General features: G+C 41.7%; 1 protein-coding gene across 2 annotated transcripts; it reads left to right on the top strand.

Moving 5' to 3' along the window:
• Positions 1-4105: 4105 nt before the first annotated feature.
• Positions 4106-18268, top strand: LOC306872396 (von Willebrand factor A domain-containing protein 7-like). Of its 2 annotated transcripts, XM_079420925.1 has the most exons (16): positions 4394-4413; positions 5365-5441; positions 5757-5969; positions 9735-10019; positions 10378-10471; positions 10556-10684; positions 10971-11157; positions 13523-13692; positions 14439-14548; positions 14753-14869; positions 14967-15155; positions 15362-15494; positions 16051-16203; positions 16353-16448; positions 16968-17233; positions 17413-18268. In XM_079420925.1, exons 3-16 carry the CDS (start codon positions 5772-5774, stop codon positions 17788-17790), a joined length of 2505 nt encoding a protein of 834 aa, XP_079277051.1. In that variant the 5' UTR covers positions 4394-4413; positions 5365-5441; positions 5757-5771; the 3' UTR covers positions 17791-18268. The 2 variants fall into 2 exon arrangements, with proteins under 2 accessions (XP_079277050.1, XP_079277051.1); XM_079420924.1 differs by lacking the exon at positions 5365-5441 and having other exon boundaries at positions 4106-4413.
• The last annotated feature ends 409 nt before the right edge of the window (positions 18269-18677 follow it).

The raw sequence follows: 18677 nt of genomic DNA, 5'->3' as shown, positions 1-18677 counted from the left end.
GTTTTGTTTTTTTAATGATGGGGAGGGGTGAAGAGTTTGTAGTGGTGTGTGAGGGGGGTATCATTGGGCAGAGTTTAGTAGGAAAACAGCTGTAGGGAAAAAGCTGTTCCTGAGTCTGCTTGTCCTTGTTCGGAGGCTCCTGAAGCGCCTCCCAGAGGGCAGTAAGTTAAACAGTCTATGGTCAGGGTGAGAGGAGTCCTTAAGAATGCCGCGAGCTCGACGTAAACAGCGTTTTCTCTGGACGTCCTCAATGGCAGGGAGTGGTGTCCCTGTGATGCGTTGGGCGGTTTTCACCACCCTCTGTAGTGCCTTGCGGTCAGCAGCTGAGCAGTTCCCATACCAGACTGTGATGCAGTTGGTCAGGATGCTTTCAATTGCACACCGGTAGAAGTTCCGCTGGATGATTGGAGACAGGTGGTTCTTCTTCAGTGTCCTAAGGAAGAAGAGGCGTTGGTGAGCCTTCTTGACTAGGCTGGATGTGTTGGTGGTCCAGGTCAGGTCCTCCAAGATGTGGGTTCCCAGGAACTTGAAGCTGGAGACACGTTCAACAACCATCCGTTAATGTGGATGGGGTCATGCGTTCCACTTTTCTTCTTCCTGAAGTCCACAATAAGTTCCTTTGTCTTGCTGGTGTTGAGGAGCAGGCTATTGTCAGCACACCATGCAGCCAGGTGCTGTACCTCCTCCCTGTAGGCAGTCTCATCGTTGTCTCTGATGAGGCCAATCACTGTGGTGTCGTCAGCAAACTTGATGATGGAGTTGGATCCATGCACAGGCCTGCAGTCATGGGTGTAGAGGGAGTAGAGATGTGTTGAGTGTGATGGTGGTGGAGCAGGTGAGGCCTGACCTAACATGCTGAGGTCTGTTGGTCAGAAAGTCCATAATCCAGCTGCAAAGGGAGGTGTTAACACCCAAGTCTCCAAGTTTAGTGGTCAGCTTGGAGGGAATGACGGTGTTGAATGCTGAGCTGAAATCAACAAACAATATCCGTGCATATGTGTTGTTGTTTTCCAGGTGTGTGAGTACCAAGTGCAGTACTGTGCCTACTGCATCCTCAGTGCTTCTATTGCTTCTATAGGCAAATTGGTGTGGGTCCGGTGTGGGTGGGAGGCAGTTCTTGAGGTGTGCCAGGACCAGTCGCTCAAAGCACTTCATAACAATGGGTGTGAGTGCTACGGGGCGGTAGTCATTCAGACACGTTGGGGAGGAGTGTTTCGGCACTGGCACAATGGATGTGGACTTAAAGCATGTTGGCACCATTGCTTGGGTGAGTGACAGATTGAAAATGTCTGTGAAGACCCCTGCGAGCTGCTCTGCACATGTCCTGAGCACACGTCCAGGAATGCCGTCGGGGCCAGCAGCCTTGTATGCGTTGATCCGGCTCAATGCTGTGCAGACATCTGTGGAGGTGAGTTTGAGGGTCTGATGGTCTCCTGAGAGTGTGATCTTGGTGGCTGTCTCCTTGTTGTTGTTGTCAAAGCGAGCATAAAAGTCATTTAGCTCGTTAAGGAAGGAGACGTCTGTGACCGTTGGAGTGGAGTTGCATGGCTTGTAGTCACTGATGACCTGGATGCCCTGCCACATGCGCCGGGGGTCAGAGTTGGAAAAATGCTCCTCTACCTTTAGCTTGTAGCAGTGCTTGGCCTTCTTGATGCCCCTCTTCAGGTTAGCCCTGGATATGCTGTAGGCCTGAGCGTCATCTGATCTGAAAGCAGTGTTGCGGGCTTTCAGCAAGAGCCGCACTTCCTTGTTCATCCATGGCTTCTGATTAGGGTACGTTGTGATCTGTTTCTCTGTTGTGACACTGTCAATGGAGGTATTGATGTAGTCCAGTACAGAGGTGGTATAGATGTCAATGTCCGTGTGAGAGCCACTGGCAGCCTGAGAAGCAAACATACTCCAGTCCGTGTGTTGAAACTTGTCCTGAAGTACAGACTCTGCTCCCATTGGCCACACTTTGATGGTCTTCACTGATGGCTTCACACGGTTGATGAGGGGTGAATACTTGGGGGTGAGAAACAAAGAAAGGTGATCAGACTGCCCGAGGTGGGGGAGGGGAGTCGCGATGTAAGCTCCAGCGATGTTTGTGTAAACATGATCCAAAGTTTTTTCTCCTCTAGTGTGGCAGGAGACATGCTGATGGAATTTGGGGAGCACTGTCTTTAAGTTGGAGTGATTAAAATCACCCACAACAATAAATGCAGCTTCCGGGTGTACAGTCTGTTGTTTACTAATGGCCGCATGCAGTTCGTTCATAGCAAGCTTGGCATTAGCATCCGGGGGAATATAGGCTGCAGTTATGATGGTGGAAGTGAACTCCCGCGGCAGATAGAAAGGTCTACACTTAACCATGAGAAACTCTAGGTTAGGTGAGCAGTGTTTTCCAACAATGTCAGAGTTCGTACACCAAGCTTTGTTTACATAAATGCACAATCCTCCGCCTCTGGTCTTGCCGGAGTCATCTGCCGTTCTATCTGCTCGGAGCGTGTAGCATCCTGTTAGATCAATAGCATTATTGGGTATGTCGCTATGTAGCCATGTTTCAGTGAAAACCATGACATTGCAGTCCAAAAGTTTCTTACTATGGGTGATGCGAAGTCGTATCTCATCCATTTTGTTCACCAATGACCGCACATTAGCGAGGAAAATGCTGGGTAAAGAGAGCCGGTGCGGTGTTAGCTTTAGCTTAGCTCTTAGTCCTCCACGCTTCCCCCGCCTTTGTTTACGATCTCGGCGCCGCCTGTGAGCACTTCCGCCCGGCCGAGCAGAGTGCGTTGCCTCGGGTGTTCTGGAGATCTCCGGGATGAGTCGATGATTGGTTATAAGATTGTTGGAAAAGTGCAGACCGATATCCAAAAGCTCCTGTCGGGTGTATGATGTTAAGGCAAAGCTGTTCAGTGAGAACAGACCCGAGATGAGCAGGAAAAATACTGCAAAATTGCAAAAACTGGTGAGACGCTGAGCCTCGCGATGTGTTCGCGCCGCCATCTTGGTCAGAAGATGGCGGCGCCATCTTGGTCACCTCGTAGCAGATATATCTGCTACGAGGTGATTCATGTATGCTATAGGGGGTTATTTCATATATGCTATATTTGCAGCAGCAGTATTTCTTACATGTGGATGTATTGAAGTGAAGTGAAGTGAAGTGAAGTGAAGTGACATACTGCCAAGTATGGTGACCCATACTCGGAATTCGTGCTCTGCATTTAACCCATCCAACGTGCACACACACAGCAGTGAACACACACACACCGTGAACACACACCCGGAGCAGTGGCAGTAGCAAGTCTCGGTACTTGCTTTGCCACAGCATCGAACCAGATCTAATCTGGACCAGAGAACAATTATCAATTTATAAATTAGGAAATTTCAACTGACTCCCATTTGCCGCATGTTGAAATAAAATTGCAGAAGCATTTCTGATTCAGTCAGCATGAATGCAGAGATTGTCTTCATCGGGCAATTAAAATCTCTCTCTTCCTGACTAATTCTGATCGCTGAATTTTTGGCTTCGTTTTGATTATGCAATGCAGTATCCAGGATTGACAGTTTAACCCACAGCTATAATTTATCATTAAACAGGAATGTTTGGTATTTAGGCAGATACTGTGTTATCTAGACTACTGAAGGAATGCCAATTGTTATTTCAGCCCTAATCACACTTAGTCTTACTTGGCATTACAACTTTTTCATGGTCTGTCTGGTTTGTAAGGGCAGTTGAAGTCAAGCTGCTTTCTTTTATCTTATCTGACATTTAAATAATTTCCTTTGATTTGATTCTGAGGACAATGTCCTGAGTTTGCAGGCTCATGTTTCCAGGTCAGCATGTTTTTTGGGTTATTACTCAAACCTTAATCACAACCTAACCCTTTAACTAAAGGGAATTTATAGATTATAAATTATATTGTTAACAATGGCGTACAAGCCTCTAACCTGGTACTAAGCCTATAAGCCTAACATTAGTCCCCACACCTGGTTGTTGGAGGACAAACAAAAACCAAGTAGATCCTACTAGACCAGTAAGGTGTGATGGAATGAAATCCTTCTTCATTCCAGCCTGAACTATCTATTTGTCAAAAGTGGGTAAGATTGCTCAAGCCTGATTAGATAAGTGTTACTTTCATTTTTGCTTCCATTCTCATTTAGTACCTTCTCTCTATTTAGGGGATTCTATAGATCATAAACATGGTGGATTTATTTAGTTGATATGGTGCTAGGTTTATTTATTTTTTATGAAAAGCATATAATTATGGTTAAAATGGAAGCAGGTTGTCTTCCTCAAATTTGATAATTTATACTGTCACATTTGCTGGTGGCCTTACAAGTCTGACCTGTGGTGCTGACGTCATATGTAACAGGATATAAATATACAAACGGAGCCTGCAAATGCATTATTCTTCAGCAGACTTCAAGGTAATGTAAATGTTCTTTTTTTTTCTCCCTTTGCTTTTGTAATTGTGTTATCTTGCATTTACTGAAGACAGTTCTGGCAATGTAGTGCATTACATTTATTAGAAATTTATTACTAAAACACAGTTGCTAGATTACATTTAGAAAGTAATTTAAAATAAAACTGAATATATTTTCTCTTTGCTGTTTATTTGCTCTACTCCTTTGACAACTTTGACACGTTCTCTCTCAGCTGTACTCGTATTAGCTTTAAAGACCCCTACAATAAAATTCTGTTACCATTTACTCACCCTCATATAATTCCAAATCTGTATGACTGTCTTCTGTGAAACACAAAAGGAGAAATGTTCAATAGTCCTGGTACAACCTTGATAATAAGTTGGGCAGGTTTGTGGTGAATTTGTTGTTAAATTTCAGATTTTTATTTGGAAGTAATGCATTACAGTATTGTGTTACTCCCTAAAAAAGTAACTAATTATATTACTTAGTTACTTTTTATGGAAAGTAGTGTGTTACATAACTTTTGTGGTACTTTTTAAATCTGGGAAGTCCTTGCTAGGTTTGTTTTTAGTATAAAAAGTTTTAATCTTGGCAAATGCAAAAGCCCTTTCACACCATTAGCCCCAAGTTGAAGGAAAAGTAAATTCATGTCTGTACAGTAATGCAGAAGAAGAAAGTTCAACACTTTTCACCAATAAAAACAGAAGAAATATTATGTGATCGAGTAATTTTTTGCTTAATAGTACGGTTGAATTGGATAGTTGAGGGTCTGCAGCAAAGACACTGGTTAATAAAATAAGATTAAATATTTGTATTATTTAACATATTTATTACAGGTTTGTGTCATATTCTGAGTTGCATTTCAGTGTTTTATTAGTTTTGAGGAATACTGAATCTGTATTTTTTTTTTTTTTGTGAGTGAGATGAATTAATGAATGTTCACATTTATTCTAGGACTAAAGTAACATCTCTCAATATGCAGACAGGAGAGCTTTCAATCGTAAATCAGATATTTTCTTGTAAATTAAAAGGTAATGAGCTACTTTACTACATTACTTGTAATGCATTACCCCAACACTGGACAGCAGTACATACAATTAACGAACGGAAACTGGATAAGAAAGTGAACTACTAATTTAAATGTGTAGATATCCAGGTATTTAGTGCTGAGTAGGAGACATATAACAAGCAATTGGCTGCAGATGACAAAACTCTGCAGGTTTGAGACATTATTCCACTGGTAATTGTTAAAGACACGGGAAGGAAAAGGAAAATATGGTATATTTTATGAAATTTGATAACTTTTGTAAGAAATTATTTAATTCCCATTATACATTTTTCTACAGTTGTCCTGAATAGTCATGGTTTCCCTGGTTGTAGTGGCTGTATTTCTCCTCCAGGGGGCTCTATTTCAGCCCCCTCAGGCCGAAGCATTCAAAATCTTCCCTGCCAATGGATCCCTCACCCATCAACAAATCACTGAGGCAGCTTTCCTCCGCAAGATGGCGGAAGTGTGTCGTGACGTAGCCACTGCCCGTGGGAAAGACTTTACTCTACCTGTAAGAAAAGACTATGAGCGTGAACTACTTTGAGAACTACGCATTATGTTCAGAAATGATTTAATTAGAACTGAGATTATTCCTGCAACCTTATCACTCTGAATTGTCATGCAACCTTAGAAGATACTGTATATTGACTATTATGAGCTATGATGTGAAAGGCAACAGAAGAGGATGCTCTGGAGATGAACAGGAGAAAATGCTCTGGTTACTTGAGAAACCTCGGTTTCCTGAGATAAGGGAATGAGCATCGAGTGAAACACTTTATTGACTAAACTTCTGTTTACTCCACTACTGAAGCCTGATTTGTTCACGTTTGTGTAGCTGCACAAACCAATTGCAATCTAACCTGCCAGAAGGCGAGGAGCCGACTGCTATATAAGTCAGCTCAGAACACCATTTCATCAGAATCTTTCAACCGAAGCGTCAGTCATCGATTCGCGTGCAGCTTTATTGCACGGCAACTTATACATCGCTCATTCCCTTATCTCAGGGAACCAAGTTTAGGCAAGTAACTGGAGCATTCCCTTAACATAACATAACCCTCTCCGGCAACAAAGGGGGATTTTGGGTAAAATTTAGTGGACAGGATGTCCAAGTTATGGAATCTGGCAAAGGTAAATGGCAACGACCATCCGGCGGCCGCACAAATCTCACCAATCGAAATTCTGCTGTACCACACCCAAGAGGAGGACATTTCTCTGGTGTAGTGGGCCCTCACACCTATAGGGCACTGCAAGCCTGCTGAGGCATAAGCCTAGGCTATAGCATCCACTATCCAGGGAGACAGTCTCTGCTTCGTGACAGGCAGCCCTTTAGAGCAGCCTCTAAATCATACAAAGAGGGCTGAGAATTTGACTTCCCTGACCTTCCTGATGACCTGAGGCAGCAGGACAACCAGGGAGAAGGCGTACAGGTGAGCGCTGGGCCAATTGCGGGCCAGGGCATCTCGCTGCCTGGTAAAATATATTGGGCAGTGAGAGTTTCTTCTGAGGCAAAGAGGTCCACCTCTGCCTTGCCAAAGACAGACCAAATCACTTGAACCATTTGGGGATGCGATCTCCATTCCCCTAGAGATACATTGTCCTTGGACAGCATGTTTGCCCCTTGGTTCAGTCTGCCTGACACATTAACTGCTCTTAGTGAGAGGAGTTTGCCTTATGCTATATAAATAAAGGTGACTTGTGCCCATAACAGGAGGTGACGAGCCAACCTGTGAAGGGAGCTTGACCTGAGACTGCTTTGGTGATTGATGTAGACTACCACCATCATGTTGTCTGAGCAAACCAGGATGTGGTGTCACCTTAAGGCCAGTAGGAAGGTTTGCTGGGCCAGATAAACTTACCGTCATTTCGAGGTAGTTGATGTGCAAGCGTTGCTTCAGGTTTGACCAGGAGCCAAGCGCCGGTTCGCCCTCGTACAGAGCACCCAAGGCATCTGGAGGCATCTGTTGTGACTACCTTCACACCTTCATCTGGAGGTCAGTTCAAACGGGACGCCTGATTGAAACAGATGAGAAGTTTTTCAAGGGGCCATGGCTCAGATCCAGCGGTGGTTTACCCTGAACTATAACTGGCCTAGGCATGGGATGGGACATGGGCTTTGAGCCAAAACTGAAGAGGCCACATGTTGAGGTATCACAGAGGTGGCAGCCGACATGAGGCTGAGCATTCTCTGGAAAGCCCTGAGGGGACGTGAAGTCCCTATTTTGAAGCAGTCCCTTAAATGAGACTGGTGAGACGAGGCAGCCGATTTTGTCAGCGTCTCTGATCTTGGTTAAGTTCAGCCAAAGGTGGCGCTCCAGCACTACAAAATTGGCCATGGCCTTGACAATCACCTGCACTGTTGCCATGGTAGCACGCAGAGCCAAGTCAGGTGCTTTGTGCAGCTCCTTAAAGGCTTCTGAATCCTGACTCGTCCATGGATCAGAGAAGTTTGGCCTTGACCACTTGGAGTGCGCATCGTATGCAGCACTGAGTCAACCCTGCCAGCCACTGAATAAGCCCTGTTTGCTAAGGCTGATGTAGTTCTGCAGATGGATGCGGCGCCTTGGACTTCAGCCCCAGAACGATGGAGGGCACTGGTGAGCAGTAACCATCTCCTCCAGAGGGGGAAGTCTACTATATCCTTTATCTTCAGCACCGTCAACAGTAGTGAGAGCGACAGAAGTAGCAGAAGTTTGACAGGCCAAACAGGGGGAGTGCCCTGTCTTGGTAAGTTCCTTGTGAACTACTGGCAGGAACAGGGCAGGCTGTTGGACAGAGGATTGCTGACAGTGTCCCTTCAGGTACCATTTATTAAGGAGGCCGGGGACGGGCTCTTCCTGAGCTGACCAAGCTAGGCCAAAATCCTCAAAAGCCTTAGTAAGCACGCGGATCAGCTCCATGTTGGGCCATGTAGACTGAGTGAGGAGTGGTGTCAGGCTCTTCTCCAAAACACGCCCACTCTTCTGCATCAGACGTGGTTAAGGACACGGAGTCATCAACGGCAATCTCCTCCTCAGAAGCACCGAAGGAAACTAAGCCACTCACAGCTGACAATGGGCGTTTGTCCTCATGTGTGAAACACATTGGTTAGATGAGGGATGACAGGGAGGGCAAAGCTTGCGGCATGACATGTGTGTGTGTGTGTGTGTGTGTGTGTGTGTGTGTGTGTGTGTGTGTGTGTGTGTGTGTGTGTGTGTGTGTGGATTTGTTCACTACTCACTGCTGTGTGTGTGCACTTGGATGGGTTAAAGGCAGAGCACCAATTTCGAGTATGGGTCACCATACTTGACAATACGTCACGACTTTAGATGTTATCCCAGCTGAATCTTTTCAAAATATCTTGCTTTTTCTGTTGCAACTTTTTTGAGACCTGTAGCAGGCATCAAATTTGAAATGAGCTCATTTAGTGGATAAAAGTGTAAAAATTCTCCATTTAAACATTTGTTATTTTCTGACACAATTTTCTGAATTGTGTTCTATTGTGAATAAAATATTGGCTCATGTGATTTGAAAGTCTTTTAGTTTTAATTTTATTCAAATTTAAAAAACGTCCCAACATATACACAATTCGGGTTGTATTATCCAGCAGCCATATTACCCTGCAGCCCAAAACTGGTTGCCCACTGAAGCTAAGCAGGGCTGAGCCTGGTCAGTACCTGGATGGCAGACCTCCTAGGAAAACTAGGTTGCTGCTGGAAGAGGTGTTGGTGAGGCGAGCAGGGGGTGCTCCCCCTGTGGTCTGTGTGGGTTCTAACGCCCCAGTATAGTGATGGGGACACTACACTGTCAAAAAGCACCGTCCTTCGGATGAGACGTTAAACTGAGGTCCTGAGTCTCTGTGGTCATTAAAAATCCCAGAATGTCTTTCGAAAAGAGTAGAGGTGTGACCTCGGCATCCTGGCCAAATTTCCCCATTGGTCTTTGACCATCATGGCCTCCTAATCATCCACTTACACTGATTGGCTTCATCACTCTCTCTCCTCTCCACCAGTAAGCTGGTGTGTGGTGGGCGTTCTGGCGCACTATGGCTGCCGTCGCATCCTCCAGGTGGATGCTGCACACTGGTGGTGGACGAGGAGAACTCACAATGTAGAGTGCTTTGAGTGCTTAGAAAAGTGCTATATAAATGTAATTAATTATTATTATAATTAATTGCATTACCTATGCATTTAGTGCTGATAAGGTTGCAAAATTCATAATCATTTTTTTATTTTTTTTTATTTTTTTTATTTTACTGACTCAATGCTCATTTTTTTCCTCCCTCTACTTCTCACCCCAGATCAACAACAAACTGACTGCAACTACTGTCCAGAGAGCCTGCTCAGATTCATATTCCTCCTTATTAAAACTATCCTCTTTCAATCTGGCTGTTGTTCAGACTTCCCTTAGCAATGCAGCTGTGGATAGAAATCAGTTCAGTACTGCTCATCATTTTGATAATGAAGATTTCAAAAATGGACGGGACCTCATCACACAGGGCATAGCTGCTGTGAAAGTCAGCATCAAAAAGGGCAAATATTTGTCTGCCCGCTCCAGTCTTGGGGCTGTATGTCATACTTTACAGGTGCGTTAGTCCTGGTTAGTCCCAGTAAATATGTGTGAAGCTAATTTTATTTTTATGCTAGCCTCAAGCCATGAAATTTAGAAGTGTTCAGTTTTTTTAATCAAAATAAAGATGGGCATTTTATGTAATTCTGAAGGATCAATTTTATCTGATATGTTTTAAAAAAAAAAAAAAAATAGACAAATGTAAAATATGTACAATATTACACTAATGTGATTTGATGACTTTAAAGGGTTACAAAGAATACAGTATACTGTGTTTAGCATGACCTTTATCAGTGATTTATAATGAGCTACAATAGGACAACACTGGATATATGAATTTTCAAGTTAGAAAATGAATGTGTTTTTGTGTGCAGGATTTCTATAGCCACAGTAATTGGGTGGAATTGGGAAGCACTGCTCCTTTCAACACTCTCATCAAACCTGAGCTTCCTCTCAACAACGTAGCAAGTACTGTGTTGTATTTCCCAGTTAACTGTATATGATCTTAATATGTAAAGTGATTTGTATATATTTCTGGATGGATATATATAGGTCCCAATACAAAAACATGTAAAAGCTGTGATGGAGAAAACTGCAATGACAACATTCTCCAAGAGGTACTACAACAGAAGATATTAACTTCAGGATATTTCAACCTTTTTCTCCCAATCAAACCTGCAGGTAGGGAAGCTTATCATCTCATACATTAGCACTGGTAGATAGTTGTGTTTTGTGTTTTTTGGTCTGGTCACTGAACCTGAACATGTAATACATGCTGAATCTCCTGAGATAGAATGAATATGTAAATTGCAAACGTAGTAGTTATGAACTACACCATAAGTTTAGAAAAAAGCCCCCCCTCACCCGAACATGATTTTGAAAGGGCCCCATAGCAAAAATTCCTAGCAACACCACTGCTACAATCACAAACACTTGGTTTAAACAAACAAAAACTTAACTCTTTCAGGCAAGTGTAGCCATGGCAGCGCTCTTGACAGGACCAGTTATAGAGAACCAACTGGAGGCATCAATAAGGATGACATCAGCTCAGAACACGGCTTCCTTCACCTCCGTGCTGCTGAAATGGCCATCAACGCTACTATGGAACTGCTGGAAGACATCCGACTGGCCACAGGCAATGTAGCCTTTCTTCGGTATAAGACCTTTTTTCTACTTTGTCCTTTTATGCTGCTAAAGTAGCATATTTATGCAACATACTCCAAGGTTTTCGGAAGCCATGTAATTAACAAGTTAGTCATGCCATCAGTCGTAAGTATAAAATATCTAGAGCGGACAGTAGTGAAGTATTTTTACTCAAGTAAATTTAAAAAGTACAGTTGGGCAAAAAAGTATTTAGTAATCCACCAATTGTGCAAGTTCTCCCACTTAAAAAGATGAGAGAGGCCTGTAATTTTCATCATAGGTACACTTCAACTATGAGAGACAGAATGGGGGGAAAGAATCCAGGAAATCACATTGTAGGATTTTTAATGAATTAATTGGTAAATTCCTCGGTAAAATAAGTATTTGGTCACCTACAAACAAGCAAGATTTCTGGCTCTCACAGACCTGTAACTTCTTCTTTAAGAGGCTCCTCTGTCCTCCACTCGTTACCTGTATTAATGGCACCTGTTTGAACTCGTTATCGGTATAAAAGACACCTGTCCACAACCTCAAACAGTCACACTCCAAACTCCACTATGGCCAAGACCAAAGAGCTGTCGAAGGACACAAGAAAATGGAAGACATACAAGACCACTGATAATCTCCCTCGATCTGGGGCTCCACGCAAGATCTCACCCCGTGGGGTCAAAATGATCACAAGAACGGTGAGCAAAAATCCCAGAACCACACGGGGGGACCTAGTAAATGACCTGCAGAGAGCTGGGACCAAAGTAACAAAGGCTACCATCAGTAACACACTACGCCAGGGACTCAAATCCTGCAGTGCCAGACGTGTCCCCCTGCTTAAGCCAGTACATGTCCGGGCCGTCTGAAGTTTGCTAGAGAGCATTTGGATGATCCAGAAGAGGATTGGGAGAATGTCATATGGTCAGATGAAACCAAAATAGAACTTTTTGGTAAAAACTCAACTCGTCGTTTTTGGAGGAGAAAGAATGCTGAGTTGCATCCAAAGAACACCATACCTACTGTGAAGCATGGGGGTGGAAACATCATGCTTTGGGGCTGTTTTTCTGCAAAGGGACCAGGACGACTGATCCGTGTAAAGGAAAGAATCCTGGATTCTTTCCCCCCATTCTGTTTCTCATAGTTGAAGTGTACCTATGATGAAAATTACAGGCCTCTCTCATCTTTTTAAGTGGGAGAACTTGCACAATTGGTGGCTGACTAAATACTTTTTTGCCCAACTGTATCTGTAGTTTGTCAGAGTGTTTTCTTTGGAAAACTTTACTTCACTATATTCCAAAGCATGGTTTGGAATATAGTGTCATACTTTGTCATACTTTTTACTGCACTACATTTCATAAATAAAAGTTGTCGTTTGTTTTACCGTTAATACTGAAGAACATTAAAATGTAGTACTTTCTTGTACTCAAGTACATCTTTGAATTACTTTTACTTGAGTAAAAGTAGAAAGTAATAGATTTCTAATGTAATTGAATATTAAATATTTATTTATATTTAATATGACTCGTAGTGCAGTAAAAAGAACAATATTATGCTTTGGAATGTTGTGAAGTAAAGTTTTGTAAAGAAAAACAGGTAACACTTTATTTTAAGGTGCCTTTGTTACATGTTACATGTACTTGGGAAGTTGTGGCCTAATGGTTAGAGAGTCGGACTCGTAATCGAAAGGTTGCGGGTTCGAGTCTCCGGCCGGCAGGGATTGTAGGTGGGGGGAGTAAATGTCCAGCGCTCTCTCCACCCTCAATACCACGACTGAGGTGGCCTTGAGCAAGGCACCGAACCCACAACTGCTCCCCGGGCGCCGCAGCATTGGCTGCCCACTGCTCCGGGTGTGTGTGTGTGTGTGTGTGTGTGTGTGTGTGTGTGTGTGTGTGTGTGTGTGTGTGTGTGTGTGTGTGTGTGTGTGTGGATTTGTTCACTACTCACTGCTGTGTGTGTGCACTTGGATGGGTTAAACGCAGAGCACCAATTTCGAGTATGGGTCACCATACTTGACAATACGTCACGACTTTACTTTACTTGCTATTATAATAACAATTAATTATGCATAATCACATGCAATTAACCCTAAGTCAAACCCTAACCGTATAGTAAGTACATAATATTTAATAACATTAATATTACTCAGCTCTTAAATGTATAAATACACTGTAACAAGGACACCATCAAATAAAGTGTAACCGAAAAACCCTCTGATAAAGTACAGACACTTGAAAAGTACTTTTAAAGCAAAGTAAAAATACTTCACTACTGTTCGCCTCTGCAATTATCCCTAACACTTCTTCAAACCTCTAGCTTCTAATGCACACATTAGGTCAACACTGCTATTGTTGCTTAAATATTTATTTCCCTTTCATCTCTCTCTTTCAGATTGATGGGCCTCAGTCAGCCCTCAGTTCTGGCTTTTGTGTTTGACATCACCAGCAGTTTGTCAAATTACATTGCAGAGGCCAAGAGAGTGTCCATCAGTATCATAGACAGCAGAAAAGGAACATCAGAGGAACCTTCAGAATACATTCTAGTCCCGTTTAATGACCAGGGTAGGGATATTGTGCAAAAAATTACTTTTTTTTTTTTTTTTTTAATTACGTACTTGAAATAAGTATTCTTTAAGTATCCGAAAGTTTACAGACAATAGTTATGGGTTTTTCTTTTTTTTCCTCAGCATTATTGCCGTTTGATTATTCCTGATGAGCTCATATGTGGCAGATTTAACAGGCTGCATTCACACTAATGCACAGATCTATTTCGATATATCAGATGTTTTGTCCTGCTCTGAAAACATAACTGACTGTGTGTATACAATTTCGTATAAAGGTATTCGAAAATGCCAGTGCATTTACCCGCAGCCGCAATCGAGCTTCAGGACAAACAAACACAAAGCGCACGTGAAAGTCTGTCAGTGCGCGAGTTTCGTGCATTTAATAGTACCGCATTCCAAACGGCATAAATGAAAGCATATCTAAAGCATATCTAAAGAAAACACAGCGGGTGGAAGCACACACTGCCAAGCAACATGCCATATATGCGGAAAAAGCCAAGCTCAGAATCGATTCAGAATCGTTGAAGAGAGGATCGCGATGCATCGGAGAATCGATTTTTTCTCCCACCCCTAATATATATATATATATATTTACATTGCTGTATTAATATGGATTAAATATTTTGTTCCATAAGATTTAGAAAGCCATACAGTATTTATATTGTTCCATATACATCTATCACAGTTTATACTGAAAATTCATTTTACATGCTCTTGTTAGTGACATGTTTGTGTCATACTCAGATTTTGGACCACTGATAAAAACTGGGGACGCAGATACATTCAAAGAGAAAATCAATTCCCTGTCAGCATCTGATAGTTTAAAGCCAGGGATGTGTCTGTCAGGACTGCTGGTATGTTTATTGTCTTTTAGACAGTGATATAAACCTTCATTCAGCCTAAGAAAAGTTCACACTGAAACCAGTACACTCAAAAACAAACAGCAAAGTATTTATTTTAAAAGTTCAGATTTAGAAGAAATCATTGTGGTAAGCATTGCTATCATTATAATACTAAAGTTTTTGTCTTGGTTGTTTCATTGTTTCACGAATCTGTAGTTGACACTGACAAGAGCTCCTCCATCATCAAATATTTTTGTTTTCACTGATGGTGCAGCAAAGGACACAGAATTAAAAAGAACAGTTGAGGCCATGATGCAAAGTACCCAGTCACAAGTGAGTGCCTGCAGAACTGCTAGATTTGTTTCTTCAGTTAGGATCAATTTTGTTAGAGATACTTTGTCTTAATATTTTTTTTCTTCCTGCACTCCAGGTGAATTTCCTGCTGACAAACTCCATTTCAACACGCAGTCAACAGAATGTCTCATTATCAAGATCATTGTCTCAGTCAGACATACAGTTGTACAGAGACCTGGCCCATGTTTCTGGTGGACAGACCATAGAGGTCACAAACTCTACTCAGGCCACTGCAGTCATTACAGATGTAATCACAGCTGACCTGGTATGTTCCAACAATGAGATCACACTGTTACGCTATATATTAATACTTTTACCATCACTATTAGATGTGCATTTGTAAATGTAAAAGTAAATGTAATTTGCTTTATGCTATCAGTCATATTCTAATCAAAACACTTTAGTTTGTGCTGTGCTGTCCTTAGGTGAATCTCTGTAGCGCTCTAATGTGGTAAAACCTGTTTCTTGAAGGTGACGGTTCTTCAGGTTGAGAGAAGTCCTCTCAAGGCAGAAAACTTTTCTTTTGTGCTGGATCCGACTCTGTCCAACGTGACTGTGTATATCACAGGAGACTCTGCAGCCTTTACCCTTTACAGCCCTACTGGTACGGCAACATATCAGTGAACAATGCTAAACTACAGTACTATACAGCATGTGCTTAATTAGTTTCATAATATTTAAAATGATACTCCACCCATGAATGAAAATTTACTCACCCTCATGCAGTCCCAGATGTATCTGAGTTTCTTCAGAAAAACACAGACAGATTTCTAAAAAAAAATATATATATATATAGCTCTCTTGGTTCATTTAATGCAAGTAGATATAGGAACCCCAAAGCTGACACTTCAAAAACCACACAAAGCGAACATAATGATAATCCATATGACCACAGTTGATGAATCAATGTCTTCTGAAGCTTTTTTTTATTTATTACTATAAACCTTTGCTTCTGGCCAACTATCATACATCTGTGATGGCATGAGATTGAGTAAATGATGACAGATTTTTTTTTTTTTCAAGTGGTGTATACATTTAAGGCTCCATAGAATGTTTAGGCTCTGCAATTAGGATTATGAAATAATTATTGTGCTGATAACATCTGATTTAATGGATGCCACTCTTAATGTAATTATACATGTTCATGCCCACACCTTTAGGTGTGTCTCAGTCAGGTTCAGTGGCAGATGGTCCTCTGGGCAGCATCCTGACTGTAGGGAATCTAAAGAGAGTAAAACTCAACTCTGTCAACCAGACAGGGGAATGGAAGATCAGCATTGACTCTACAAGCCCCTACAGTCTTAAAATTATTGGTAAAGTTTTTATTTGTACATTAAAAATGGGAGTAAAATATTAATCTCTTATGCTTTCACTTGTCACGTAAAATAATTTCTCTCTGTTTGTCAAAGCAAAATGAATGCCTATATGCCATAATTCAAAATTCCTTCAATTGTAAATACAGGTCAGAGTTCTGTGGACGTCCTCTTTTACTTTGTGGAGATAGTTGTGGGAGGTCATGGAGACTCATGGGGACAGAGTTTCACCCGCCCTTTTATTGGTACAACATCATGCATCATCCATCCATCCATTCTCCAAACCACTTGTCCTCTGTCATGTTGCAGGCATCATACATCATATTTTATATTTGAAATATAATTTTTGAATGTCACTAGTTCTAGAAAAAAAACAACAACAAACTTTAAGGTATCATTGCAACTACCACAGTTATGCTATGAAATGTCATGGGCAAAACCTAGTAATTTCAATAGGAATCTGTGTGATCAGGAATTTTGTACAGATATATGGATGAAACTTTTACCCATGCATATTTGCATTGGGTTCAAGTTTTTCATGCAAATTTGATGAATTGACCAACATAATACTGCTTGGTTTTAAAGTAACTTAAGTATGAGTTGTCATTATGACACTATTGACAATTAATGTTTTTTGCTTAGAAATTATGAAACTGTGACAGCACCCTACTCATTTTGTTTGTCATATACATACATAGTACTGATACTTCACCTCCAAACAATGATACAATATTTCAAATAACTGCTTTCTGATTGCTGATCAGGTCGGAACGCTACTTTCTATGTGTCTGTGACTGGAGGAGATTCAGTCGCAGTGACTGACGTGTTTCTAGTTGAAGCTTCAGGATCTGATGTTGTCAGTGGAACAATCAAATCTGTCGGTGCGACAGACTTCCTGGTCAACATAGACAGAATCCCAGAGTGGCCGTTTGTTGTGCAGCTCAAAGGGCTGTTGAATGACTCGTCGTCAGCTACTCGATTCCAAAGGCAGTCACCCACCCAACATAAAGGATCTAGAATAACAGTCACGGTAAGTAATGGCAATGGCAAAATGTTGGTTACACAAACACAAATAACTGTCATTTACAATTATTAAACAAAATACACTTAATTTTACATAACAGTTTGGAATAAAAAGAGAGTTTTAAAAACTCATTACTGTATGTGACAAATATATTAAATATATTTACCATAACTGTTCCTTCACAGGCCCAGTCACAGAACGTTACACAGCCTGGAGTCCCAATGAGTCTCAACTTTACAGTGGCCTCTAATGCTACAGGCAGCAACTACACTATCAGAGCTCGGACTGACCAGGGCTTTAACGTGTCTTTCCCCAGCTCTCTGACCCTGGGGACAGGGGGAAGTGCTCAAGGAAGTCTCACACTCACTGCACCCTCAGACACAGAGTCAGGGACGGATGTCACACTCACTATTGAGGCAGAAGCTCCGGGATCCACTGATCTGAATTATGTCACACTGCGACTCACTGTCTCCACAGCAAATGCTATTTTCAGTGGATGTTACTCACTTTCCATGTGTCTTACTTTCTTCTGGTTTTTCATTTGCCATTTTGTATGCTTCTAAATAACATTTACCACAACAACTGTGTTTTAAAATCTTTGATTGCAAAACCCTTTGTAAATATTAAAGAATCTAGGTTAAGGTTTATTGAACCTGACTTTCACTTTCTGTTGCATGTGAACAGGTATGTTTGGGATTAGTTTTTATGGCTAAATTGTGATTTTATAGTGTAGTATTATGTTCTTGATCTTTTGAATGTTTATTAAAGATAAAGGTCACATGAGTGGATTCTGCATTGTGTAAGCTCATGTATTGATTTTACTTTTTAAAATAGCCTCCACTCTCATTCAGCTTCTACTTTACTCAGGGACTGCACTGAACTCCTGTCACGTTAGTGATTATAAATTATAAGGTTTCAGACAATTTGGGAGGATTAAATGAATACAATTGCATGTATGATTGTGATCTTTGATTTATCACTTTTTTGTTTATCACTTTGATTTATCATATTATTAAAGGGGAGTTTTCACTGTTTGAACTTACATGTGTGTTGGCATTGTGTGTACACCACCACCCTATAATGATAAAAATCCACCCAGATCGCTTTTTAAAAAAAAAAAATCTCCACAAATAATAAGCACTTTCTCAGATCAAGCCATTCACAGATTCTTGGCAGAGTGACGTCACAGAGGCCAAGGCCGTTCCCATGACTGTTGACGAACACTGGCATTTTAGCATTGACCCGCCCTGAGCTGTAAACAGTCCGCCATTGTTTTGACGCCAGATCATACTGTAGACAAGAATGTCTCCTAAGCGAAAGAGGTGTTCTGTTGTTGGATGTAATAATGAAAATAGCAGTCATCATTTACTCCCAACATCTGAGCCGCTGAGGATCACTTTTGTTTTTGAAAGGAATGCGCCCCGCGACCTACCTAAATGAGTCTTTGCAA

This window comes from Barbus barbus (assembly GCF_936440315.1).
Source record: "Barbus barbus genome assembly, chromosome: 7".
Taxonomy (NCBI): Eukaryota; Metazoa; Chordata; class Actinopteri; order Cypriniformes; family Cyprinidae; genus Barbus; species Barbus barbus.
The sequence above is the reverse complement of the archived record's forward strand: the minus strand, read 5'-3'. Positions and strand labels throughout refer to the sequence as shown.

Coding starts and splice junctions, on each gene's coding strand:
- LOC306872396 (XM_079420924.1), top strand. CDS start 5,772: ATGGTTTCCCTGGTTGTAGTGGCTGTATTTCTCCTCCAGGGGGCTCTA. Junction 13,693..14,438: donor AGTCCCGTTTAATGACCAGG/GTAGGGATATTG, acceptor TGTCATACTCAG/ATTTTGGACCACTGATAAAA. Junction 15,495..16,050: donor TACCCTTTACAGCCCTACTG/GTACGGCAACAT, acceptor CCACACCTTTAG/GTGTGTCTCAGTCAGGTTCA.